General features: G+C 44.0%; 1 protein-coding gene across 7 annotated transcripts in view; it reads right to left on the bottom strand.

Moving 5' to 3' along the window:
- IRAG2 (inositol 1,4,5-triphosphate receptor associated 2) overlaps positions 1-27689 on the bottom strand; it is a 1211571-nt gene that overhangs the window by 47791 nt on the left and 1136091 nt on the right. For all 7 annotated transcript variants that reach the window (XM_085652757.1, XM_085652760.1, XM_085652761.1 and 4 more), the window contains one exon: positions 878-973. In XM_085652757.1, the coding sequence (XP_085508883.1) occupies positions 878-973 (96 nt within the window). The remainder of the gene's footprint in view (positions 1-877; positions 974-27689) is intronic.

The raw sequence follows: 27689 nt of genomic DNA, 5'->3' as shown, positions 1-27689 counted from the left end.
ATAAGGACTAGGTCAAAAAGTCACTTTATACTATACTGAAAACAGAAGATCATATTTTCTCGCTCTCAGAAAATCTTGATAAGGGGGAGATGAAAGTTAGCTGGACGACAGATACAGCACACTGGAACATTTGTGACACTATTCTGTCAGCAGAAAGGGGGGGTGGCTTGCTGGCTAGGCACTTGTAGATCAGGCGGGGGTGCTGATTTAGAACCAAGCACTTCACTCTGAGCCAGTGGAGCTAGTTTCTGGTGGCATAGGGACATCCGATGCATCGTTATTACAGTAATAAGGAGTTTCTCTGCATTCTTCATCTGTGCGAGCCAAATTAGTTGGTTTTCTGGAAGGCATGCAAAGGCAGAATTAATCAAGTTTGTGGAGTTGATGAGGCTGCTGTCTACAGCTATATGGATTTTGGAAAAATCTAGAATAATCAATCTCTGACATGGCAGATTTGCACTGAAACAGGTTTGGGAATCGAGGTTAGTGGGAATGGTGCCTGTTGTTGGACTAGGAGGAGAGCTCTATTTGGCAATGTGTAGCTTGAACCCACTATTGTACATCCACTTCTTGTAGTTCGCTAAGTGCCAGTTTGGATGAAAATGAAGCAGTTCTAGTGCACAGTGACTTTGAGATATATCTGGGTCTCATCAGTATGTAAGTGGGAGGTGAGCATGTGAATGTTGAAAGCAGTGAGGTAGAGAGTATCTTTGGGAAGGGAGGGGAGCTCAACTAAGTGACAAGTGTAGTAGATTCTCAGCTGAAGGAATACTACAAAAATATAGTATAATAAAGCAGTTTGAGGCCCTTCTTTGTTAACAGACATTAAATAATGTAGAATTTCATGAAAACAGATTATGAAGAAGACATAACTAACCCTTTTATTAAATGCTCTTCACCATCTGCACCATAAGTGCTACTTAATCGCTGCAGTGAAGGCCGATTCTCATTGGATTTGGAGCCCATTTTTCGCCTGAAATAACAAAATAATACAAATTACTTTTTTTTACAACTGGTGAAGCAAAGCAATACATTACATTAGGCCTATGTGATTCTACGATATAGGGGTTGGTTCTCTTTTTATTGATTTTAATCAGATTTTAAACATCAGCATAAACATCAAACATTCGCATTTTCAACTAAAACTGGTGTGCTGGACAATTTAACCACAATGGTGATTAGGCGGCTACCCCTTTTCAGCGATATTGGTCAACCCAATCATCGACCCATCACTCACCTTAACCCTCAAAGCTTGACATAGTGATGTTTCTCTCTGGTCTTTGTGTGTATCCTAAAATCCTTAAAGTCTGCATTTGATTCCGATACACAGCTTATCATGGAGCACATGAAATCTGACCCTAAAACGTCTGTTTTGATTTGTTCCCTCATTGGTTCTAATTTTAGGATATGCCTATGACATCGAAGGCATCATTGTACGGATATCAAATCTATTCCTCCCCAAATGCTTGATAACTGGGAATTGTATGCATTAATATTAAACATTTAAAGTTTTACACATTATCAGGCACTGAATGCAAATTCCCTTTGTTCAAGAGAAACTCGTCTCTTTAAATCATACTTAGACGAAATGTAGTCTTTTCCCAAACTATTAAAAAATCTTCTTTCAGTATTTCCTGTCTTAAGGCCTTAATATGAATTTAGCAATGCGGGACAACCCTGCTCCCTCACTGACAAACACTTGTACAAACCGCCCGCCAGTTTAGGTTTTTTCTCCTGTCTGGCAGGCGGTTCTTTGGCATTTCCAGGGCATAGGCACCGCAATGGGTACGTCAAAGGCAGTACCTGCATGGCATGGACTGCTGCAGTCCATGCCGTGCAGGTACTTGAGTGCATGCACACAGAGGTGTATATGTTGTGCCCCTTGTGTGCATCCACATGGCATGATGCACCAGGGGGCCCTATAGGGCCCCTTTGTTTCCTCACCACTACACTTTTCATGGCAGTCACACCACCATGAAAAGTGTGGCAGTGAGGCAACTCGTAATATGCTTGGGTGAGTCTCATTGGCCCCACCAAGCATACTGAGGCTTCAATACCTCTGCGCCACCGCCAGTGATCTCAGATGCCTGGTGTTTGCGGTGGTCCAAGTGCGGTCCGACCGCTCTAGTTGTAATGGGGCGGTCGGAAGACCATCACCACTGTGCCCGGCGAGTCTGGGGGTCGGGTGGACCGCCACACTCTTAATAAAGCTCTCACTATTTAGTGAGGTTCTGACACAATATAGGCCTTATATACATTTTCTTTCTTTGCATAAACTTCAGTTTTGATTTCTGTATTTTACCTATATTGGTTTGACTTTCTCATGTGAAGTTTAATGATGCATAATATTGTGAAGAATTGTTTTGGTTAATAAGCTATTCTACATTCTTATTTTACACTTTATCTTTGGGCTAGAGTACCCCCATAAAAATGCTTAAACTGAAAACAAAATAAAATTGTCAATGCCATTAAATATCCCACATCTAGAAAGCTAAAAGCCTTTTAACTTATAAACCAACATGCTTCAAGGACTCAACCTACTGTTTTGGGGCACTACAAGTATCAGAATTTTAGTGGCCTAAAAGGAAGAGCTTAGCACTATACATCATGGTCATTTGACCCGCAGCATGGGGCGCTCTTTAATGAGTACCGGCACTACAAGGACAAGAATTCCAGTTACCAAACAGGAGGGTCTTAGCGCTACCTGCCGTGGTTGTTTGCCCCTCAGCGCGGGATGCGCCTGGCTTTGACCAGGGAGAAGACCTGGCCAAAAGCGGGTCTATCTGCGCTTGTCAGAGTCTGCAGGAGGCTGGGCTGGCCAGGTCTTGTTCATCACCTTTTCGTGATGGCTAAGCATAAAATGGCTACGAGCTCAAAATCTGTACCCAGGGGTACCACAATCGAATGATACTTAGAGCGCGCTGTGGGTATAATAACAAAGGAAACAGCTTGCGCTTGTCTTTTGATGGCCCTGCTTCTTCTACTTGTGCTGCCTCTTCACTTTTCTCGGCAGCCACTGACACTAATATTGTTCGCTACAGGAGTCCTTCTGAGCGCTCCCCACATGCTGCTAGTGCTTCTAATGTTAGTCTTTTTGTGTCTGTCAATCCCGTGACAAAACAGCTCAAAAGAGGCATGATGCGGAGTATGTCTGCAGCTAGAGAGGTTGATATGCCCATGGCAACATCTATCTCTACTCCACCAAATTATGCACGATCCAATATTATTGAACTCCTATACGCAAAATTAGGTCCTTTTTTTAAGGCTTTACTTCAACCTCTTCGGGATCGTATTGAGTCATTTTTGGTGAGGATAAACCTCACCAAAAATGTTTTTACCCTTTATCTGCAGGTTCCTACATCAATTCTCCCTTTGCTTATGCCCTGCAAGGTCAACTCACTTAGGTCACTTCAGTTTCAGACCTAGATCCAGCTACTTGGACTGTAAGGCCTCTAGAAGTGGGCTGTGGATCAGCAGCATTAGGTACTAATGAATCTCCTAATCTGGCAGCTCCTAATGCACCTTCCCCTCATTATACAAAAAAGGGGCCAAAATCATAACTCAAAATCTTACTTGGGTTAGCGGAAATCACCATCTGGAGAAAACAGCTATTTGGTGACACTAACCACAACACCTACATTTTGCACCTATGTCCTCATCCTTCCCAGCTTTCCTGTTACAGCTGCATGTGAAACAACCTTCCAGGTTACAAATAAAGTGGTTGATTGGCTCCTCAAATGTCTGCATTTTAATGTTAGTAATTATGAGGAGATCTTAAGGGTTTCAGAAGGGTAGCCTGGATTGTTCCTTCTATGAAATGCTACGGGGTAATTGCATTGTAGGGAACTTCAACTCACTGCTGCTTGTTAGCAACTAGCTGTTATCCGCTCATAACCTGCAGCAGCCATCTAGCTCAATCAAGGTTCCATGTTTTGTATTTTTTATCAGCTACCTATGCACACAACCATTGCACCTTCAGCTGCCCTACCAATATCCCAGCACCTGCCGCATCTTCAACCTTGAGACCCAAGATTTCATTACGGAATCAAATTCATCCTTTGGGGGTCTTCATCAACTGGACTGGCATTCCATCCTCCCACTGAGTTCACTGGCAGAGCATCATGTGTTCATCAACCAGGTTATCTCCGTCCGTTCTACTTCCACAGCCCCCAAGGGCTGCCTGAAACTATCCAGCTGGAACATTGCAGGAATTAATTCCAGCAGACTAGTCATCCTTTGTGATCAGTTTGATGCCACTTTATTTCAAGAGACCTGGGCTACTACAGATCTATATTTTGATTGCTTTGTAGGTTACTCTAAGCCTTGCAGGTTCAGGCAAGATGAAGGGTGGGCTCTCCTCATTGGTTAAACTACCTCTTGGTGCTCAAATTGCTAAACATTTTGTAGGTAATAGGAGGGGAGGGGTGCAAATGATTTATGTTAGAGTGGATAATTTCAAGTTTTACCTAGTTAATTTCTATAGTGATTGTTGTCATTTATCCCAAATCGTATGCTCCCTGCCTTTCTATCACCTATTGTTATGTTCCACACTCCATATCAGGATGTTCATATAAAGCTTGTAGGAGAATGTTAGTGAAAAGCAAGGAGGAGGCAGTTGAACAACTGTGATAGCGGACTCTCAAGTAATAGAGCCTGTTTCTTACCTCTATTCTGCTTGGGCTGGTCATTTAATTTGGCGAAGAGCAAAGGATTGCTGTGCAGGGGGAGCCCGAGTCCTCTTCCCTGATTCTGCTCAAAGCTACTGCCTTACTTCTCAGTGAGTTGCTGCGACCTCTTTACACTGTCACCTGGTCTTCCCATTATGGATTATATGCACTGAGGAGAGTCTGATCTACCGGGATCTGTTATTGGGACCATCATGAGAAAGAGCGCCCTGTGGAGACCCCTTTGTGACTCTGGACCAGAGTACCAGTTCAGGAATTCTCCAAGAAGTCTTAATTTAAGGAGCGTCCGTTGGATTTTACTGTGCCGGTTGAGGGAGCTGACTGACTTGTTTGGAGCACCAGCATGGGGGAGGGAAATGTACTGCATAGTGACTGCTGCAGTTCCATAAGTGGTGATCCTCACCACTCTTCATTCCCTGTTGGTCTGCTGGCTGTTCAAGTTATCGCCAGGTCCTGGGCATTCCTGCATACACCATGGCTGGGTGCCGACACTCTCAGGAAGGAAGTCGGACGAAGTTGTTCCGGTGCAGGAGGATCCGTTGAGGTGTGGCTTCAGTAAAGGGGTGCATCCCAGTGCATGAGGAGTCAGAGTGTGTCCTCATCGAGGGTGGCCTCAGCCCTCAATTTTCAAGCCACATGTGAGACCCTGGTGCCATCTCCATGGGGTAGAGTTGCAGCTGAATCAATGCCTCCAGTCAACGCCTTTTCTGGCAGGAACTAGATGGCCATTTGCGACTCCTTGCTATACTGAAATCTTCTGACTGATTTCAGGAACTTTGCACCAAATGTCACGCTCTGTTCCCCCACTGCTGTCTAAATAGTGACTGGGGTCTTTCTCAGCAAGGTATTCATTTCACTGCCTGATTCGTGCATAGACTCATCATTCTCCAAATAAATAAAGGGAGGTAACTGAAGACATCATAAGTGAAAGTATTCTCAATTTTTTGTGAGATCCATTACTATTATATACATTTTCTCTGATCTACTTTCACCTAAACGCTAACGTGCAATTTTAGACTACTTCCTCAATATAAAATCCATAATAATTTTGTCATGATTTAAAACTATCTTTGTGTGCTCCAGTTTTATTATTTATGTTGCAATTGAGATTCTCTCATATTCATTCTGCATATATTTTTCACCTTGTAATCACATACTATAGCCTTGTTTATTCTAGTACAAATGTGAACGCTCTGAGTATACCTTTGTAGTGGTAGACATTTTAGTATGGCTTCATTTGCAATGTCTCAACCTCCACCCTTCTTAAACAAACTAGGAGAACCAGTGATTCCTTGGAAGCAGTGGAAAAACGTATTTGAATCTTACCTGATAGCCATTGAAGGAGATGGATTCTCCTCGGTACGTAAACAGCATATATTGTCACATAATTTAGGGACTCATGCGAGGAGATTTTTGATGATTTACTCGAGTTAAATGCTGACAAGCATGGGGTAGGGAGCGTACTTTTTTAGATCTCAAGGAAAGAGTGAGAAAGTAATTAATTAGAATTGCTGCCTTCAGGGGATTGTCTGCTACATGTAATTTGGGGTTATTAACTGACTCACTCATAAGAGAACAGCTTGTAAGGTGCACAAAAGATGATACATTTCAATAAAAATGTTTAGCAGAAAATACAGACTTAACTCAAGCTATAAGCATAGCTAAAAGTATAGAACACACTCCGTTCTATATGAAAGAAATGGACTCTTTAGATACAAATGTGATAACTGTAGTATAAAGAGGATTTCAGAGAAAGTGGACAATTGTTTAGTGGGCACTTGTTTAGTGGGCAAACCTAAGGTATATAAACATACATTTTAGAATGAAAATTGAGGTGTTATAGATGTGGAAATCTTAACCATTTGGCAAGTAGTCCAAAGTGTCCCACAAGGGAATGACCTGCAGGATGTGCTAAAAAAGAGAACACTTTGTGAAAGTCCGTAAAGACACGGGAAATAAAATCACTCGTATGGTTAGTGATGCAGATGCAGAACAGAAGAAAATTGCATTCTAGATTTAAATATGAAAGTAAATTCTGAGACGACATATCCGAAATGTGATATAAGTCTGGATGGATTCTTTTTCAAAGTATTTGCGGACTCCTGTTCTCCGCACACTTTAATAAATGAGACAACATTTAAGGAAAACTTCTTAAACAAAGACTTTACCATGTTACCCCCTGACATATGCCCAGGGGATATGACAAGGACCCTATTCCTTTAACTGGGATGTTATAACTTTCGAGGATAGAACAAGTGGGAAAAGTGTATATCACTAAGCAAGACTCCAACCTCTTAGGTCAGAAACACCAGAAGGACCTATGGATCAAACTGGATTCTAATGCAGAAGAACAAGTTTATTTAGTTCACAGGTCCATCGCAGGAAAGGAGATATGTGAGAAATTCCCTAAGGTTTTTACAAATAATTTAGGATTAATTAAAGACTTTCTCCACAAAATTAAACTTTAACCTAATGCAATGCCTGTGATGCACAAAGCGCGTGCCATACTACTGCTAATGAGAGAGCCCCTCATGAAAGAATTTGACAAACTTGAATCCTAAAGGCAACTGAGAAAATAGAATGTTCAGAGTGGTTATCTCCCATTGTTATCGCCTCTAAGGAAGGAGGAAAGAATATCCATTTATGTGTTGATCTTAGCGATCTCAATGCGAACATATGGATAGACAGACACCTACTACCAAACATCAATGAAATGTTGAGTGTCATTCAAGGCGCAAGTTACTTAAGTGTGCTAGGCCTCTCGTCTGCCTATCATCTAGTAGCTCTTAATCCAGACTCTAAGGCCCTAACATCCTTTATTACTCCCTTTGAGCTTTGCGAATATGCAGGATGCCGTTCGGCCTGGCATCAAGTGCTGCAGATTTTCAATGAGTAATGTAGCACATACTACGCGGGACCGGTAAAGTCCTCTGCTTACAAGATGATATTTTGATTTACAGTTAGGCTAAAGAAGCACATACCAATGTACATGAAGTTCAATAATGCAGGGTTTACTATGTAGATGGAAAAGTGTAAAATGTATGTCAAGTCAGTGGAGGGCCTTGGGCACACCATCTCCAAGGATGGCATTAAGCCTAAGAATAGCTTGGTTGACTGTCAGATTAGCACCAGCACCCACTAGCAAAGAGGAACTCCTGGTCAGGGTAACTTCTCTCCCCTCGCGCAGCTCCGTCCTTAAGGCACGGCCCCCAGCGCCTTCTGGTCACCCAGGAAGGTGTCCGAGGCCCTCCTCCACCCGCAGACTCCTGCCTGCGCCTCATCCCTGCTGGTCCAGTGGAAGAGCCTGCTCTTCTGCTGGTCCGCTCTGTTAGCCTTTTTCTGTCTTCTTTTTGCCTCATTTTTCTGTCTCTGCCTTTTTCGCCTTGTTTGCCTTTTTTCTCTGTTTGCCTCAGTGTCCTTTTCCCTCCTTCCAGCTGCTGCTGCCCCACGCCCCCTGCATGTTCCCGCGCCGCCTCCCAGCTGCTCTCCCTCCCCCCGACCCCTACTTAATGGCGGCTGCTGCGCAGCCCCCGAAGGCGTACCAAAGGCAAGCCCATCTGCGCCCGACCGCAACAAGCATCAGAGACCCTGGTCCCCTGACCCCCCCGCCGTACGACCCCAGCACTCTCCATTTTCTCAACCCTGGATGCAACAACAACCTTAGTCAGACTCGTACTTAACAACCAACGACAGGAACACATTACCCAGCACCTCCGCGACGTCCACTGGCTCCAGCTGCTCACTCACGCCTACAAAGCCCTCCACAACACCGGACCCCAATACCTCAATGCAGGCTCTCCTTCCACAACCCCAAGAGAAACCTCCTCCTACATCGCGGTCAAAACCTGGAACAAACTCTCCCTCAGCATCAGACGAAACCCCACACTACAAGCCTTCAGAAAAGCCCTCTAGACCTGGCTCTTTGGTTGACCTCAGGGCTTAAGACCCTTACGGATAAGTAGAGCACTCTAAAAATCCCTGATTGATTGAACACACAAAAAACTTTGCTGAACAATTTCACTCTCTGGAAGCCTTGCTCAAGAAGGGAGTCCCTTTCGAGTGGAGTGTTCATTGCCAATCAGATTTTAACCAAGTGAAGGAAGTCAACACTAGTGCCCTGCAGATAGGGATGTTTGACGTGAAAGCTAAAACTATATTAACTACAGATGCCAGTATGAAGGGTCAGGGTGCATCCCTCTCCCAAATATACAAAGGAAAAAATCATAAACTTTGCATCAAGGATCCGTCGGGATGCAGAGTCCAATTACTCCACAATAGAAAAAGAAGCTTTGGCGTGTTATTGGGTCATAAATCACTTTACGTTTTATTTGTGGGGAATAACATGTATCCTGAGGACAGCCAATAAACCCCTCATTCCCATGTTTTCCACTAAATGCATTGAAAAAGCCACTCCCCTTATATCTTAATGGGTGCAAGGATTACAAGGATACAACTTTAATATTGTGTATGTCCCAGGGATGAGAAACCAAATAGTGGACTGTGTTTCTCGTTTGCCCATAGCATGTGAGGATCAACAACTGAAGCCCGCAGAGGAAGATATCTTGTCCATAGAAGTCACCACCATTGATAAGGAAGAATGTGAACAATGTGAAAAGAATGATGAAATCTTAGCTGCTGTTAAAGACAAAATAATAAAGTGTTGGCCAAATAAATGTAGTGAATTACCAGACAACCTCCAACCATATTGGAATTTGAAAGATGAGTTATCCATTGTGGGTAATATGATTATAAGATCCAACAAAATTGTACCTCGTAGCAAAATGTGTGATCGTATCATTGAAATTGCCCATGAGGGTCATTTAGGGCGGCACATGATCAAGAGTACAATCAGACACTACTACTGGTTTCCACATATGGACTCTATGGTAGAGGAAAGGGTGGAGGACTGCTTAGCTTGCTGTTTTGGCGACAAGACCAAGTGCACACGAAAAGTCCCCATTCTCCCTTTAGATGTACCCACTAAACCATGGGACAAACTAGGCCTGGACATCATAGGACCCATACATTTGCTCAATGTACACAACTAACTCATGTTTGTATTGGTAGATTAACATTCACATTGGGTCACTACTAGAATGGTAAACAACATCAATACTTACACATTAATAGAGTTCTTAACAGATACATTACCTTAGGAGGGCAATCCTGGTTCTACCATTACCGACAACGGTGTATAGTTCACTTCTGTAGAAATGACGCAATTCTTAAAAAACTTGTCTATCAAACAAATAAAAACACCCCTCTATTGTCTAAAGGCCAACGTATTAGTGGAAAGGATAAACAGAAGACACCATACAATTAACCTTACTACAGAGGAACAAGTTGACAAATCCATAAGAAAAATGTTGTGGTACTACCATACCACTCCCAATGTAGTTTCAGGAGTATCCCCATTTGGCTCCCTTAAAGGAAGAAATCCAGGTACCAACCTTACACCTAATTGGTTAAATGGTGGAAGCCTGGTCTGGGTAGATAGAGAGTCTGTCAAAGAAAAAATAGGAAAACATCAAAAAGAGTAACAGAGATGGTATGACAAGTGGGAAGCAGTGAGATGTGAATGGAGCAAAGGACAATGGGTTAACCACACACTCCAAATTCACGTCATTCTCGAAACCATAAAAAATTAAATGTTTTAAATAGAATTCTGTGGTCCTTGAGGACTGGTGTACTTGGAGTATGGACAGTGTAGCTTGTTGTCCAGAAGCCCTCTTTCCTGAAGATAAATTAGTCAATGAAAGATTAAATACTGTTGTGTCCTTGCCCCACAGATACACGGGAGACAGGTAAGGATCTTATATTCTTTATTCAGTTACAGTATGTCGAGCTGTGCCCACGCACATCTGCCCACGCTCTCCTCTCGCTCTGTAGTGTCCTCTCCCACATCCTTGACCGGATGTGGTGTCCGGTTCCCTTGGTGTCCCCACAGTCCACTACAGGGTCCTAGTGCCCTGCCCCAGGTCACTACAAGTGACGAGAAAAGTGAAACACAGAGATCTGTTGATAGACATAGATGCAAGTCTGCCCTGGCACCGGTCGGTGCGCTTCCCATCATTACATTTCTACTATTAGTCTTTTTGGCCATCTGCATGCTCTTCTCAGGCCGGCCTCTGTCTATCGCTCTTCTGCTGGTCCCTCACCATTGTCTCTTTCCTTCCCGTTGTGCTCCTGCTCTTCTTGTTCTGCTGTTTCCTTATCTTGGTCTTCCCCTTTCTTCTCCTTCAGTTCTTTGAAATGTGAGCTATTCCATGTTATCCTCTGATGTTCTGACTCTGCCGTGATCATTGGGCCCTTCACTTTAGTTACTATTAGCGGGTCTTTGGAGAACATGCTGTCAAATTTCCTTTGTTGTCGTTGACGCACTACCATCGTGTCTCCTTCCTTTAGGTCTGATGAGCTGGCGTGCCACTTGGCGTCTGCATATCTTTTCATTTTTTGTTTTTCCTCTCTGTCTTTTGCTGCAATGCTGCTGTGATCTGGCGCCATCGTTACTTCTATTTGTGGTAGCCTCGTTCTGCTTGTTCTTCCCAGTACTAGCTCTGCTGGGCACCTTCCTGTGGAGTTGTGGGGTGTGTTTCTGTAGTCACGTAATACCTGGCACAGAGCTTGGCTAAGTGATATCTGCACTAGCTTTGCCCTTTGAACTGCCTTTTTGATGTTCCCCATGATCCTCTCCACCATTCCATTCGCTTGAGGCCACAGCGGAGTTATCTTCCTGTGGTTTATCCCTAGATAGGCCATGAATCTGCGGAAGTCTTCTCCTGAGAATGGAGGACCATTGTCTGTTTTTAGCGTTTCTGGTGAACCCCATGCTGCAAATATGTCATCTAATATCGGTAATGTTGCTGTTGCAGATGTCGATGGGATGGAAATCGTGAGAAATCATCGATGACCACAAGCAGGTAGTTGCCGGTTTGAAATCAGCTGCTAGTGTCGTCCACACTGCAATTGAAGTTCTGACATTTTTAGTGGTTCGTGCCTAGCCGGTTATCCTGTCACTTGACAGAGGTGGCATGTCGTTATGGTGTCTTCTACCAGGCCAGGGAACCATACTTTTTCTCTTAGCATTTTCTTCGTTGCTACTACGCCTCGGTGTGACTCATGAGCCAGATTTATCAGTTGCCTCATGAGTGAGCTTGGTATCACTATTCGTGTCCCTCTCATCAGTATTCCTGTGTCTGTCTCCAACAGTTCTTTGTGTACCTTCTTTAGAGCTAGCACTTCTTCCTTGCATACTCCTGCTCCCCAGACGCAATTATTGTTAATGTGCCTCCGTCTCTGCCTTCTCATTACCTCCATGGCCATTTGCAGCGTGGCATCTTCCTTGGTCTCTTGCTAGCTCCGCGAGTGTTATCGGTGCTGGGGTGTTTTGTTTTAGTACGAAGTTGAGGTATTCCTCTGCCATCGATGTTGTCTCGTGGGCCTGTGGTAATGGGTGTCTCGACATGTAGTCTGCCGGGTTGTGTTCTTTCCCCAGCTTGTGCACAATTGTGAAGTCATAGTCCATCAACCTTATGCCCCAGCGTTCAATCCTGGGTGGCATTTTTGCTGACGGGCTGCCATAGATCGTCACCAGCGCCTGGTGAGGAGTTATAATGGTGAATGACTTCCCGTAGATAAACATGTGGTAGTGTTCACACGCCCATACCACTGATAGGCTCTCCTTTTCTGGTTGCGAGTATGCCTTCTCAATGTCTGTTAAGCTTTTGCTTGCATAAGCAACAATTTTTCATTGTGAATCTCTCCCTGGCAGATGCTGCGCTAGTATTGCTCCTAGTCCTACTGGGCTGGCATCGACAGTCAGTTCAGTGCAGAGCAGGGGGTCAAAGAAGCCCAGATCTTCCACCGTCACAACGGTTTGTCTTATTTCCTCGAATGCCTTGTTGCATTCCTGAGACCAGATGAACTTCTGTTCTTGTTTGGTCAGTTCTCTTAGTGGTGTGCTCACTGTGGCGAAGTCCAGTATGCACCGCGCACAATAGCTGGCGAGTCCCAGAAATGATCTTACTTCTCCAACATCTGTCGGGGGATTTGCGTTCTTCAGTATTTCAACTTTGCTCGGGTCTGGCCTCATCCCTTGTTTGGAGAAAATGTGTCCGAAGAACACTAGTTCCCTTCTCCCCAGCTCGCATTTTTCTCCATTCAGTGTAAGGCCCTCTCGCTCCAGTTGTGTGCACACTTGACGCAAAGCTGTGTCATGTTCTTTGTCTGTCTTCCCAAATACCAAAATGTCATCACTATAGTTTAGACTGTTATGTACCGGCCTTATCACTTGCTGTATTGTCTCCTGGAATATCTCTGCAGCTGACGAGATTCCGAAACTCAGTCACTTGTATCTAAACAGACCCAGGTGTGTGGAGAATGTCGTGATGTACCTGGACTGGTGGTCCAATTCTAATTGTTGGTACCCTTTGCACAAGTCCAGATTCGAAAATTGGCAGGCCCCAGTTAGGCAGCTGATCATGTCGTTTAGGTGTGGCCCCGGGTGACGTTCTCTTGCGATTGCGGTGTTTGGGATCCTCATGTCCACGCAGATGCGGATTTTTGAGGTGTTCTTCTTTGGAACTGCCACAATCGGAGACACCCAAGGCGTTGGCCCTTCGGCAGGTTCAATAATATCTTGTGCCAGTAAGCTAGTTATTTCCTCTTCCACTTGTGGTTGTAGGTGAATTGGTACTCGTCTATGATGTTGGGCCACCAGCTTGATTGCTTCATTGATGTGTAATGTTATCTGTTTTCCTTTCAGCTTACCAAGACCTTTCAGTATAGCTGGGTATTCTTGTAGGATGTTCTCCGTTTCCGACATGTGGTATGTCATTGCTAGTAGCCCCCCTCACCTGTGCCTCCACATTGCTTAGCAGGCATGGCGCTGGGATGTCACCCTTGAGCACATGTATTTCTTCTTGGTAGGACCTGCCTTTGTACGTTAAGGTCTCTGTAAATTTTCCCATATTTTCTACCGGGCTTTTAGAGCCCCACGTGAACACATCCACAGTCAACGGTGATAGCTGTGGTTTCACTCTCATTTTCTTGTATTCTGACTTGCACATGATGTTGCATGTTGCTCCACTGTCAAGCACGAATTTAGCTTGGTGGTCCCCTATGCCAATGTCCACAGTGGCTGTTTTCTTTATTTGTTGCTTCTCCACAAGATGAACGTGCTCTGTCCCATTGGCTTCTCTGGGCGCGTCTGACATTAGATATAGTCTTGCCTCCCTCACAGGTGCTGCCGTTGCTTCTGATTCGTCGGAGGAGCTGCGATTTGGCGTTTCCATATGTCGGGCATACCTGTTGCTGGTCATCCGTTATCTCATTGTTCTACCTCTCTCATTTCTAAATTGTCTGGTCATGCACTGCTTGAAAAATGATTGTCCCTGTTGCACTTCCTGCACTTCTGGCCCATTGCTGGGCAGGCACAGACGTGCGGGAATTCGAGGCCACATCTGTAGCATGTTTGTTCGTCCTTCTTTGGTAGGACCGGCATCTGGAATTCTTTCTTTTTGAAGTTTCCAGTGACGCGATGTGCTATTGCCACTCTCTTCTCCTTTCCCATCTCCATCTGCTTGGCGTGCTCTGTGGCCCTTGCTTCCGTGCGAGCCATCGTCAATATCTTTTCCAGCGTCGTTGGTTCCTTCAGAATGCGTGCTCGGAATTCCACTGATTGACAACCTTCGATGATGCGCAATCTTATTGCTTGCTCATTGTCAAATTTGTCAAACTTGCAGTATGTGACCAGTTTTCTCAGTCTCATTGCAAAGTCATTTAGGCTCTCTTCTCCTTGCTGGCATGCCGTGTTAAATGTGTATCTTTCAGAGTCAACGTTTCGTTCGGGGTCAAATTTCTGTGAGAGACACTGTATCACTCCTTTGTAATCCGCTGTTTGATCAGCGGGCAATGTTAATAACAGATCTTCTATTTCATCCCCTGCGAGATTCAGAAGCAGGTGCAGTTGCTTGCTATCTGGGACGTCCGTGGCACTCATGTAGCGCTCAAATTTTCTGATCCATCTTTCCCACCGGATGCCTGCTTGCGGCTCCGATAGGCTGAATGGTAACGGCCTGCGGAAGACTGCTTGTGTGCTCTGCTTCTCATCATTGTCACTCATTTTCCTTCCTTGGCACTCCTCTACTCTTCTTCCTCTTATTTTCTTAATTTCTTTATTTGTAACTTTGATTCCACTTTATTCAGATTTATTTCCACTGTTTTCCTCTTCTTTTCAGTCTTTTTTCCAAGTTTCCCTATCTATTTCAATGGCCGCCTGACTTCAAAATGGCCGCTGCGCTGTACTTTGCTCCTATTGGCTCATTTGCCTGACTCTAAAATGGTCGCCGTAGTCTCGCGATGTTTCTTTAGCCCTCACTTTGCCTGACCTCTCAAAATGGCCACCGCTTGTTTCTTTCTTTAGATTGGCCCGCTCTGACCTCAAAATGGCCGACGCTCTCGCGATAGTTCGTTTGAACTAACGTGCATCTTTCTATTTTAGTCTTCTATGAGCACACTCAGGTGCTGACGCTTGCCGGCTCTTCTGTTTTTCTGGCAGATGCCTTATTGCTTTCCTCCTGCTTGCTGCCTCACAGCACGTTGCTGCTTCTTGGCTGCTTCACTAGGACCAGGGTGGACTCCTGGCTCCGCTTTTTCTTCGTTACCGCCGTGCCACTCGCCACGATGTTCCTGGTGTTGGACAGCAGACCAGAGTGGGGGATCCTGGTTCCATTGCACTTGTTCTCAGGGAAACGACGTTCCGATCCACTTCTGCTCTTTTTTTTTTTGGTGATGGATGATCCCACCTTCGTTCGCCTGTTGCCGTGTCCTTGCCCCACAGATACACGGGAGACAGGAAAGCACCTTATATTCTTTATTCAGTTACAGTATGTCGAGCTGTGCTCACACACATCTGCCCACGCTCTCCTCTCGCTCTGCAGTGTCCCCTCCCACATCCTTGACCGGATGTGGTGTCCGGTTCCCTTGGTGTCCCCACAGTCCACTAAAGGGTCCTAGTGCCCTGCCCCAGGTCACTACAAATACATCCACAGAAATGATAAGACCTAAAGGAGCCAGAAATCGCCAATGTTAGCAATCAGATTCTAAAATGGATTAACTGCATCTCATCTTGAATCCTCTGTGTACATATTTTTATCCTGGAATTGTCTTCTTCCGTATATGTGAAACTGTCAAATTCTGATAAAAGAAGATGTGCTGTAATTTATCCCAAATGGTATGTTACCTTCCCATCGTTCCTTTTTATCGCCTATTGTTATAGTCCACACTTCATATTAGAATGTTCATTTGGAGCTAGAATGTTGGTGAAGAGCAGCTGTGATAGAGTACTGTGTCAAGTAATAAAGCCTGTTTCGTGCTTCTATTCTGTGGGGGCTTTTCATCAGTGATGATTTTTGGTCATGATAATCATAATTTTACGCATTTATTTAATGTAGCGTATAGTATTAGTGCAGAACTCACGAAATTACAATAAACGCTTTATTTAATCTTTTGTAGCAAATTTAATGCAAAATTATCAGGGAAAATAACTTTAGAAAGTGAAATGGTCGGGCTGACAAGGATAGTATGCCCTTTTATTTAGATGCTTGGGGCTCTTACCTTTTTAAGCTTATTGTCAAACAGGACCTCATTAATGCCCTAGAAACCGACGTCCTTGAGCCCAACTCTATTGCAACTTTTTTTGGCTATGGTTGTTGGTCGACAATTGATTATATTTTAATTTCCAGAACGTTTTATGGTCATCCCATTTGGGGGGAGGGAATTGAGAAAAAAGTTTCTGCTACAATCCCCTGAGTTTAACACTTATGCTATCAGTTACTACTGATTGGGAACCACAATCCTAATGATTCTTTATACTTAGCCAATAGTAATAATGGCCACTGCTTGATTTGGAAACTCCTAGATCCTACAGCTGCTCTAAATAGTATTAGATGCAGCAACCTAGAGTGCTTCTGCACTGGTCTTTCAAATGAGGTATGCAATGGAGCGGTTTTAAAGAGTTTTACCTTTAATTTTTCAATTATGAGGCATAAAATTTGCATGAGTCATCCTAGATGATTTGATTCTCTGTTCCCATGCCAATCACCAGTTGTGTGCTGTCCAAGTTAAAAAGACTCGCAACGGGGCTAAAATTGCGGAATGCAGAGTCGTTTATAAAGTTGCTATTAAATGCAGGAAAGTAGAAATCAAAATAAATCAATCCGGCGAATTGTTGGCAGCCTGTAGCCTTAAAGAGAGCAGACTGGGCACACTGCCAACCAGGTTAAGAACATTATCACTCCTTATCAAATCTGGCGTCATGGATTTCAGCAGACTGTTGGACTTTCTCACTTTCAGGCTATTTATGGTTGAACATGGCTGGATATTTTTAGACTGTTGAATAGCAAAAGCTATATGAAAATACCCTTGAAGTCCTCTTTACAGTCACTGACAAATGATTTGGGTAGGCCGTCACTATTCGACAATCCTCCATCAATAGGTAAACTGGACAAAATGTGTGCTAAGAACTCTTCCTTGGAGTGCAGCCATATGGACAGTGTGTTATATGAATTGGTAAACTGTTAAGGCTGTATGCTATTCTGAAAACCTGAAAGGGCACAGAACCCTTTATTTTGCCCACCTGCAGCCCTTGGGAAAAATCACTTATGTCCAGATTGAGAGCTGGCTCTATCTGCCAACTCTAGTGTTTCCATTTAGGTCAACAGTGGACTGAAACGATTGTTATGTGTACCTGTGATGAGGCGTCTGTACAATCTTTATTGTAGTTTATATTTTTTTTAGTACGTTTTGTCACCTGATGTTTCTAAAATACTTTTAATCCCAGGAAATATAATTTTGACAGATCCAGACATGCGCTTTGTTTTTTACAGATGTTGTCCTAGCAGGACGTTTGTTCTGCTGAAGGATTTTTTTTTTTTTAATTCTGTGGTGCGCACCCGTAATTCTATGCTATTTTGAAAAATGATTTGTGTGTTTTTGTTGCGTTTTATGAATATATGCCTGTCTGAATTAACGTACTTTTGACTACCAAGCCACCAGTACCTTATCCCTTCATGGCCAATACTCTTCTCAAACACAGCATCAACTATGTTTAAAGGGCACTCATAACAAGCTAAACATGAAAGACAATGCAGACCTCTTCATCCCTCAAACCCTACCCTCACATATCCCCAAATGTTTATGCATGCTATCAGCCTGCAAGGGTTATTAGAATTAATACTTCCCTGCAATGCTGTGAGATGAGTGCCAGGGGACGTATAACAGAATTGCCCCAGGGGTATTTTGTGTGCCCATGGGGCACTTTAGTATTATACATGGGGACAAAAACGCTTGTGTGGCCCCTTCCCTAATAGAGATAGCACTGGTGGACATGTAGCGCCTGTGCTATCAATAGTGGGCGTTAGCTCATTTGGATGGGGTGTGGCCTTATGAAATTGAAGGAATCTCTTTGCCTCTGTGCCCGTGCCGTGTTACCAACGTGGGTGCATAGAGAAACATGCCTTTAGGAGTCGCACTTACAGTGAGCCACAAAAAGATGGAGCACTATCAGTGCGCCTCCTAAAGGCAGCATTCTGGAGAGATGAAGGGGGGTACCATTGATCCCCCAGACATCCTCTTGCAGGTGGGTACAGTTACTCACTGAACCCACCTGCAAGGAGATCTCTAATCATGCTCAAAAGTGCAGGCGGGTTAACGCTTGCACAGAGAAACAGATCAGCTTTTAAACATCTGTTATGTATTTCTCTTAAATGCGCTGCCCAGAGGGCAGCACGAGTACACAGCTACCCTTACCCAGAGGGCAGCGCATTTAACACAATAAGGTGTACTTTCCGTTTGCACCTGGCACACTAAAAGGTGCACCGTGGCGCAAACAGGAAAAGTGCGTCCTATCTGTAATAGGGTCCAGATCGGCCTTAAACTTGCACTTTGCATGCATGACATCATCACTGAAAACCAAATCAATGCCTCAAACTCCGCGCCCGGTTTGCGTCACAGACATAGCCCCTGCAATCAAATTACTTGTTGCCAAAATTGCTACCTCAGACTCCTCATTGCATGCAACCACAGAGCTATCCACTCAAATTCATGTTCACTCTCCTCACATCCAGCACATCCTGGTCACAGAAAACTAACTTCTGTCAGGAGGACCAACCAGTTCCCCCCTTCAGAACGGATTGGTCCTCCAGAGAATAACTATATCTATCTGAAAGCCTCAATATGGAACATACCATCACATAAAAAGAAACTGCCTCAGTACAATGATACTAATTGACCTGCGGCTCAACAACAACCTCAGAAACCCACCATTCATCTGACCACCACCAAATACATTTCTCAATCTCTCTACCCAGGGCACAAATGCATTTTCATGTCAGGTCTAAGAACAAAATGACTTCTAAATTCTCACAAATAAGGTAACAGCTAAACTCACCACAGTCGACTGCAACCGTCAAATCTCTGCGCTCCTGGATTCACTATACATTGCCATCTCACACAGTAAACCTGTGCACCATCAAAAAAGCCAAATATACACCACAGGGTTTCTGTCACACACAGTCAATTCAATAAACAATGCTGCACATTGTAATCTGCTTGGCTCAAGTTCTCTTCATCTAGCTACCAGACGGCTGTTCCTGGGGGCAGAGTAAGAATACTGATAGCGAATCTACTTGACGGAAGTGTGACAACAGGAGTCGCCCACCCCTGAACAGACCATGAGGCACAGTGCCTCGCTGGGCTAGGTAAATATACCTTGTGACTTGAAAAGGGGACGTAGGTCCCCTCTATATTTCTTTACACTATCACTGTAACTAATCCCTGTATACATCAGCTCTAACGAATGCCCAAGACCAAGTTAGGCCAACCATGGGCAGAAACATGTTTGCACCTCAGAGGTACGTAGGGGCCATGGTACCCAGTATCATCCTCTGAATATTCTTTCAGTATTGTTATATATACCCAGAGTACCAGCTGATATAGGATTCTTTGTGGTTTACTCTGAGGTATGTTTAGCTTAATTAACGTGATCCTAGATATTTATCCAGACAAAATAATTTCTAAGAACTCACTCAAGATATTCCCGCTTGAAGTAGCATCTTACCAGGGTGGGATGAGGTGGCCTATGATGAAGCATGTCACATTACATTTGTGAGCCCACCTCTTATCAATTCTTGGAATTGCCAGGATCTAGAGTTGGAAGTTAGGATAGGCAGACAGAATCAATCTCTCTCTCTCTCTCTCTCTCTCTCTCTCTCTCTCTCTCTCTCTCTCTCTCTCTCTCTCTCTCTCTCTCTCTCTCTCTCTCTCTCTCTCTCTCGAGAGAGAGAGAGAGAGAGAGAGAGAGAGAGAGAGAGAGAGAGAGAGAGAGAGAGAGAGAGAGAGAGAGAGAGACACATAAAACTTTTAAAGTGCCTTCCTGACAGGCTTCCACATCATTGTGTGTTTAGATACTTTACTAGAGGTAGACGTGGGGCCTAGTTCAGCCTCATTTTCTGTGTGTGAGATAAGGGTCACAGCCTACATTTCCCACTACGTAAACTACTATCTACTAACCCAGGAACACAAGAATTATGCAGCACATTCTTCATTAAGAAAATTAAACAAGTTGAGAGGCATTGCACCTTCTGGCCAGAGTGTGAATTATAGATGAGTCCCTCTCCACAGTAAGCTAAACACGGCTGCAATTGTTTACCTTCATTGAAGTAGATCAGGACAACACTTACACACTTTGCAAAGGTCCCAGGCCGAGCTCCAAGTGAACCATGTCTGTCTAACATGGCATCCATTGGGCAAATTCTTTGAACAGAAGAATGCAAGAAGTAAGACTAGGAAAGATGACAATTCTCTCCTACCTAGGGACTTGCCGCCTCCATCTCCTCTCCTTTTCACTCTACATGGGACACTACGTATGGACTTGCAAAAAGTCCATAACTTCTACTACCAGTTTTATGTGGAGAACACAAAACTCTACCTAATAGTCACTACAGTAGCAAATGGACTCAAATGTGTCAAAGCAGTCTAACACTTAATGGATCTACACTCTGAGACCAGTCTATCTACCCCAGTCTTGTTTGGGAAACGGTTGCAATTAAAATCAAGACCAGAAACCTTGGTATCACCTAGGACACATTTCTAAGGCTAAACTCCAAGTAGGCACTGAGGTTAAATGCAGCTTCCACCAAATGAAACTTTCAAAAATACATTATTTTTCATTTCTCCCTACATCATCCGATGGTGGTCAGAACACTATTACATTGTTGCCTCAACTACAGCAACAAACTGGACATCAGCCAAATCAGCAGACATCTATGAGACCAGAAAACACCAGTTCTACTCATTTGGCCTGCACATGAATTAGCACATCACCGACCACTGCAGAAACCTACACTAAATGCCAATAAATGCTCTCCATCAAAATAATTAGCCTCACTTTGAGATGCCTAGCTTGCTCAACTCTCTCCTCACTGCGGAAAACAATAAAATGCCAAGACCTCTTCATCATCATAAAAACAAATGCAAGAGCAGAGGAGACAGTTGGTTAGCTGCCGCCTGTCCTCGACTGTAAAGGACCTGCCCATTCGCAGAATTATCAACCTCTTTGCTTGAAAAATAAAGGCAGAGTAATTTGCTTTGAGGCAGGTGGGAGGGGAATGGCACCTTATACAAGGCTGAGGTCCATTTAAACCATCATGGTCAGTTAGGGCAATATAAAGAGTGTCCTTTTCAAGCAAAAAAACCCTCCCACTCTTAATGAAAACAAAGCCTGCTAAGCTGTGAAATCGGCAGTGAAAATGTTCAAGGTAGTTGGAGACAGACAACCAAGGAAGTGTTGTTTGGTCGACTCCTATCTTGCAAGGACTCTGTGAAAGACTCATGACTTTTGATTTTACTGAAAAAATTCCAAAAGAAGTATTAACTTATAGGGCATTTTAACAGAAACCCGAGCGGCTGATTAAAACCCATCAGTAAATAATTATGATGTTGTCCTAGAAACCATCACCCTCATTCAAGGTAGCTAGACGCAGGTTCTGTTAATATGAATAAAATCAGGGTGCCCACTTTACCTCTGCGTTAAGTCGGTTCTCCAGACTCCTCCTTTAGTTTTTCTCTTAATACAGTTCCTGTGACATTGCTAAATGCCTTCTCTGTCTCTGGTGTAGTGCCCTATTGGAGGAAAGGTGTCAAATGTCTACTAAAGAATCCTAGTCTCGATTGTGAAACAAAAGCCAACTACAGGCCCATCTCTCTGCTTCCAGCCATCTCCAGAATACATGGACAATATCTGGCTCTATGGCTGTCATACCATCTGGAAAATATGAATAGATCAAATTTGTCGAGGTGGGTTTCCACCTGGGATGAGTACTGAAACCACACTGGAGTCTGTCTTGGAAAACCTTACAATGGGATTGGATGCATAAGAGTCCGTCTGCAGAATTCTACTAGTTCTTCCTATTGCCTCTGATACAGTGGACCATACCCTCCTCATTCACTGACTGGAAGCATTAGGAAAGGGTAGTTGCAGCCTTGTCTGGTTTCTCACTATTCCTGTCGGGGCAGAATCCATCTTTAACTCACCCCCATCAAGCCGATTGTGGACTCTCGAGTTCCTTTGGCTGGTCCCAGTTTTCAATTTTTGGGAAATCCTTTGGCATGGATCGAGTCTCTTATGCAGATTACACACAACTGATCCTGCACTTCAACAGACTTCAGTGTTGCCAGAACAAATGGACTAATTCTCAGTGCTGAAAATTAAAGATGTTACTATGACCCAATGTACTGTGTGCTTAGGCGTTCTGCCTGTGCTTTTAGTGCTGCTTGGGTCATAGGACTGCTGCTTACATGCTGAGGTGACTGTGAAGACCATGGCTCCAAATAAACAGCTTACCAGAATGCCGGAAGTAACGTCACAACCTAGCAAAAGGAATGGGCAGTACTGTAGATGCAGGAGTTGTCATGTCCCTCATGTACCTCGGTGCCCACGAATGATCAGGACACAGGTACTGTCTTCTTTTCTTTATTCTGTTATCCTATGCCGTGCTCGCAGGCACATCCCACTCACTGCCCACCTTGCATGGTACTGTGCCAGCCTCTTCCCTGACCGAAACTGGTGTCCGGTGTCGGGCCCCTCCCTTCACTTTGATGCAGGGTCCTAGTGCCCTCTGCACCCACTTACACTGTTCTTCTGATCCGTAGACTTCAAAGTCATGCCCAGCATGGCCCCATGAGAGCCTACTTGTGCCTGCTCTGCAGACAACAACGAAGGCAAAACGATATATTCATTTTTATGTCGTGCACTACTGGCAGGAGAATACAGACAACCATTTAAGGTATGTGACGTTATCAAAAGTGTGAAAGAGAAATCCTCTAGTGGCAACAATACGGTCACAAATAACACAAAGACAGCAGTAAGAGAAGCCAATCAAGTCAATTAATTAATGCAGATTTCAGTGGTCAAGAGTTGAAGGATAGGTATTCAAAAGCTATACTTCATCCCAGCACTTGTTATTTAAGGTGCTGTCGGTCACTTTTTTATCATTTATGGGAAGTTCTTGTTTTTTAACAAAGTACCAGTTAAACACATTGTCAGTTAACAATCTTCACTGGATGGTGTTTACACTGTAATTCACCTATCTTCAGTGTGTATGAGATGTTCTCACCCTGCTGAAATGTTAATCGATGGACTGCTTCTCCTTCCAGCAGTGCACATGCCACCGTGTCTACCCCAAAACACCTTTACCTGAGGAAGCATCTTTTTGCCTCACCATCTCCAACGGAAAGGACCCACCCAGAGGGCACTGACCATCTTCACATAGAAGGTGCGGAAGGTGTCTAGGCTGCTGCAATCTCCTGTCACAGACCGCCCGTGTCCAGCAGATTCGCCTCTATTACACCGAGTCATGGCCACATGTAATCACTCCCTGACAGCAGCCGTAGGGAGTACAGATTGGATGTCAGTGAAAATACTACAAATGAACACCACACCAGTATAGAAAAATAAACAATCTTTATCTAAACTCAACAAGACCAAGATGACAAAAATCCAACATCCCACACCACCGTGATGCGTTTGTCTTTCAACTGCACAGCAAGCTTGCGGTAGGAAAAACAGCACCGGAAGGGCGATGCATGGATTTTTAAGTCTTGAAGCAGCAGAACCACCTCAAAGGGCCCAGAATTGGAATTGGCACCACTTGGCAGGTCAGAACTCCCAGCAGTGGGATTCAGGGTTGCTGCAGGTGAAGTCTTTGATGGCCCTGAGACTTCTTAACAGGAGGAAGGCACACACAAGCTCTTGGAGAATCTTCTCAAGCAAGATACACATTTACACCGGGAGCACCTGCACTTTAGCACTGATCAGCATACAGTCACAAATATAGGAGGAAGAGGCAAAAAGACAGGGGAAACCGCACCATGATGCCGGGTCTAAGTTACCACATACACCTGGCCAAGACAACCTCTGTTTACCTGCAGATGTCCTCTCAGGTGAGTCAAGCGGGTAGGAGGGAGGACGCCAAAAAGTTAATATTCAGAGCCCTAATCACCCAGACTTCTGGTGTCTCCAAAAAATGTCTCAGGAAAAAGTGGAATGGAGCAATATCCAAGAATAGTGTCAAAGAGATGGTCCTGGCAATGGGGAGCTATGTGGGGTTTTTCATTCACAAATGGACAGCGACAGCTTCCACACGTCCTCAAAGAGATGTCCTGAAAAACGTTTTGAGAAATGCAGGGTTTTTATTTTAAAGTGCCTTCACTACCTTTAGTGCAGCAGGTGCATTGGCACTGGAGAAATGTTGTGAGGGATCACTGCACCCCACAAGGCTATGTTAGCTAACAAAAAGCGGGGTGGGAAGCCATTTTCCATGTTAGCATTTGTGCCAGAGTCTACCTTGTACACAGGGAACAGGTCCCAAGCAACTGGGGGCGAGATGTAGGACGTTTCTTTTCATTTTTTTAAGACAAAGGAGCAGACAGCCTGCTTTGGGCGTCAGATCTAGGAGTAATGGCCATGTAGTGTTGGCAGAGGAGGAGGTATCATTAGTGCTCAATGTGGAGTCTCACTGGAACCCAGGGGTGTGAGGGCCTAACTAAATCCCCATTATGGCTGTTTTATCATCATTCCTTTCTTGTATCAGGACACCATGCACCCTTGCTGTGCCCGGGTTGCTTTGGGATCTGAACCAATGGCGCAAGAGAGAAGACCTTACCTAAGGCCTCAGGAAGATGGAAGAAAGGAGGACGGGGTGGTTTAACAAGGGGCACCGGAGACTCTCTGCTTTACAAGGCATTAGCTATGATAGAGCGTCACGTTATTCTGAAATTTGTAGGGGGTGCATCATATTCACAGTTAGCACCCACGTATTAATCGATGTAGGTTATGTGTGCCATAGAAATGTATTATTAGAATTGTTTAACATAGAGGTGATTAGAATTAGAAATGTAATCATACTTTCCATGATATGTAACGCTGCAGACTATTGCAAATGTACTTTAGTAAACGCATAATGTTTGATTTTCACGTAATGTAATGTGTTCGTTGAAACGTGTGCCATGTTGAAGTTGCACGTGCAAGTTTGCTTATTCACGTAAAGAGTAATGAACTAATACTTAGAGTGTGATTTAGTAATGTGTTTACCAATGTAAAGGCCTGATCGCATATATGTTTAAAGAGAAAGGCCTGTTCATTTCTTATGTTAGCTAAACATTGTCGGCCGAAAATGATTTCCCTTGGTAAAGGCTTTGGGTTACAGGATGATAGAAAATCTTAGAGAAGAGAAAAGTTTTTCGTTCCCATGTTTCTGTTGCAGGTGCAAGGACAATTAGCTTGTTAGTGAGACTAGGTCTTTGTTTTAGGAGTTAGGATGGTACGAGAAGCCAACAGGGAGTATGTTGGAATGTGAGGATGATACTTTCAGCGGAGAAGGTGCCTGGGACCCAAGGTCAAGCTAACCGTCGTTGGATGGATTACAAGTTTCGCTGGAAAAGTACTGGAAGAAGACCTGGCTGAAGAGGTGTGCCGAATGGCGTGTTCTACGTTTTTGGGGTTTTGTATTAGGGACACTGCCCCGGGGGTTGAGCAGTTGAGGTTTAGATGGGGAGCTAGACGGAGCATCTTAGAACGAGCTCTGACAAAGTGAATGCACTTCTTAGGAAGTCTTCACTTCTGATGCCTTTTTATTCTCTTGCCTGGGAAGGGAAATGCTAAGTAGGGATGTCACCTTAGAGATAGAGTAGGGAAAGATTAACTGATTTTCTTTTAGGCTAATGGTTTCAGATATAGAGATTGGACTAACCATTGTTTTGTTAATGCTTTTGGAATTGATTATCCTTTTTATTCTGAGTCGCATGAGACTCTTGCGTAGGATTTCTTTTGTATTAGTGCCCATTCATTTTCTTCACCTTGTATTGAGGTGCTTGTATGTGCATTTATTCTTGGTTGTAATAAAATCGTAAAAATTTTGATTCGGAGTCAGTGGTTCTTAGAGTTGGGAAATTTGATTAAGTATGTATTGAGATTTGAATTTCCCCCCTCTACACTATTTAGCAGGTAAAAAGATCCTGGCGACCTGAGAGGATTCTTGGAGATAACCAGGTAGGCAAGAATCCGGTCCTATCAGCTCTCAGTGAGACAGGTACAATGACACTGACGCCCAGGAGTGTGAAGGGCCCACAGCATCACAATTAGGACTGTCTTACTTTAGAATAGAGGAATGATGACTAGCATTAGGGCAGAGGGGCAAAGAGGCGGTAAACACATGGGAGTTCATTCTTTCTGAAAGGAACAGTGTATGTTACAAGATTGGTGTGATGGCCAGGTTTAGTAGGGAAGGGGTAAAAGAGGCAGAGAGGACAGCCTGCTACTCAGGGCTGCAGCTATCAGATGGTGCAGTTACATTGGGGCCCAGGAGTGTGAGGGGTTCACAAGAACCCCAAATAATGGGATAGGTTTTTAAATTATTTTCAAAATTATAAGTCTCAGATTTAGTGTGGCTTATGAGATAATGAAAATGTACCCCTGGAATGATCTCATATACCCCACCTTCTGCGCTGAGCCCTCCTTTCCTGCTCCCTCAAGTCTTTCCATGAAGTTTTGGAGGGGGTCACGACTTCTAAGCAATTTGCATAGGGGGGCTAGGAGTAAAAAAGTCTGAAGATCTCTGAGCTGCTAGAGGGGAGGAGTAATTCTTAATACCAGGCAAGTGCAAAAGAGGAGAAACCGAGGGAGGTGAAGAGGAGGAAGGGCACAGTCGGCAGGTGCACGGATAAATGAACCATGAGAAAGTTGAGGGTGTGGGAACAAGATCCTTTGTAGTGTTGCAAGAATTATGTATGTTGGCCATGTGAATTTGGGCTGCATCCTTTCAAAGTGTTTCGGAAAGCATGCAGCTTCAGAATAATTTCAAGAAATTATTTGATTTCTGTAGCATTTTTGCCAAATAAAAACACTATTTTATTGAAACAAAAGTGTAAGAATAGATTTAGCTATTTATTTATAGGAGAGTTCAAGTGTTTATTCATGTCAAGAAATGTGTTGCTTTTAGTGTGGGAAGCCTTTTGAAGATGGGTTGATATTGATAAAATAGTCCATGTCACGTGCTGAGGATAATGTTGGTCATGCTTTGCAATGGAAAAACTTGTGAGCTATGTTCCTCATCTTTACCAGCGCGCTGGATGTCTGATGGGAAAGACTTCCTAAGATTGCTAAATCAGTAGTTCGAAAGGAAGGTTTCTCTTGGTGCATGCGACACAGACAACCGCCACACACAATGAAAGTATGTGGCATTACAGCCAAAGCTGCTGAATTTGGAATTGGGGAACCTGGTTCGAGTCCTGGAGTCTGCTTAAAATCATGTGTTTCTGGGAAAATCACTTAATCTCCCAGTGCCTATAAAATGAATCTCACATAGTGTACTGTACCAGGTGCTGAGGCAAAGCGCTCCTTGGGCCGAGTTAACGCTTTATAACACTCCAAAAATAATAGAGAGGGAA

The sequence above is a fragment of the Triturus cristatus genome, chromosome 4_1 (assembly GCF_964204655.1).
Source record: "Triturus cristatus chromosome 4_1, aTriCri1.1, whole genome shotgun sequence".
Lineage (NCBI taxonomy): Eukaryota > Metazoa > Chordata > Amphibia > Caudata > Salamandridae > Triturus > Triturus cristatus.
Note: the sequence above shows the minus strand (reverse complement) of the source record. Positions and strands in the feature narration are given on the sequence as shown.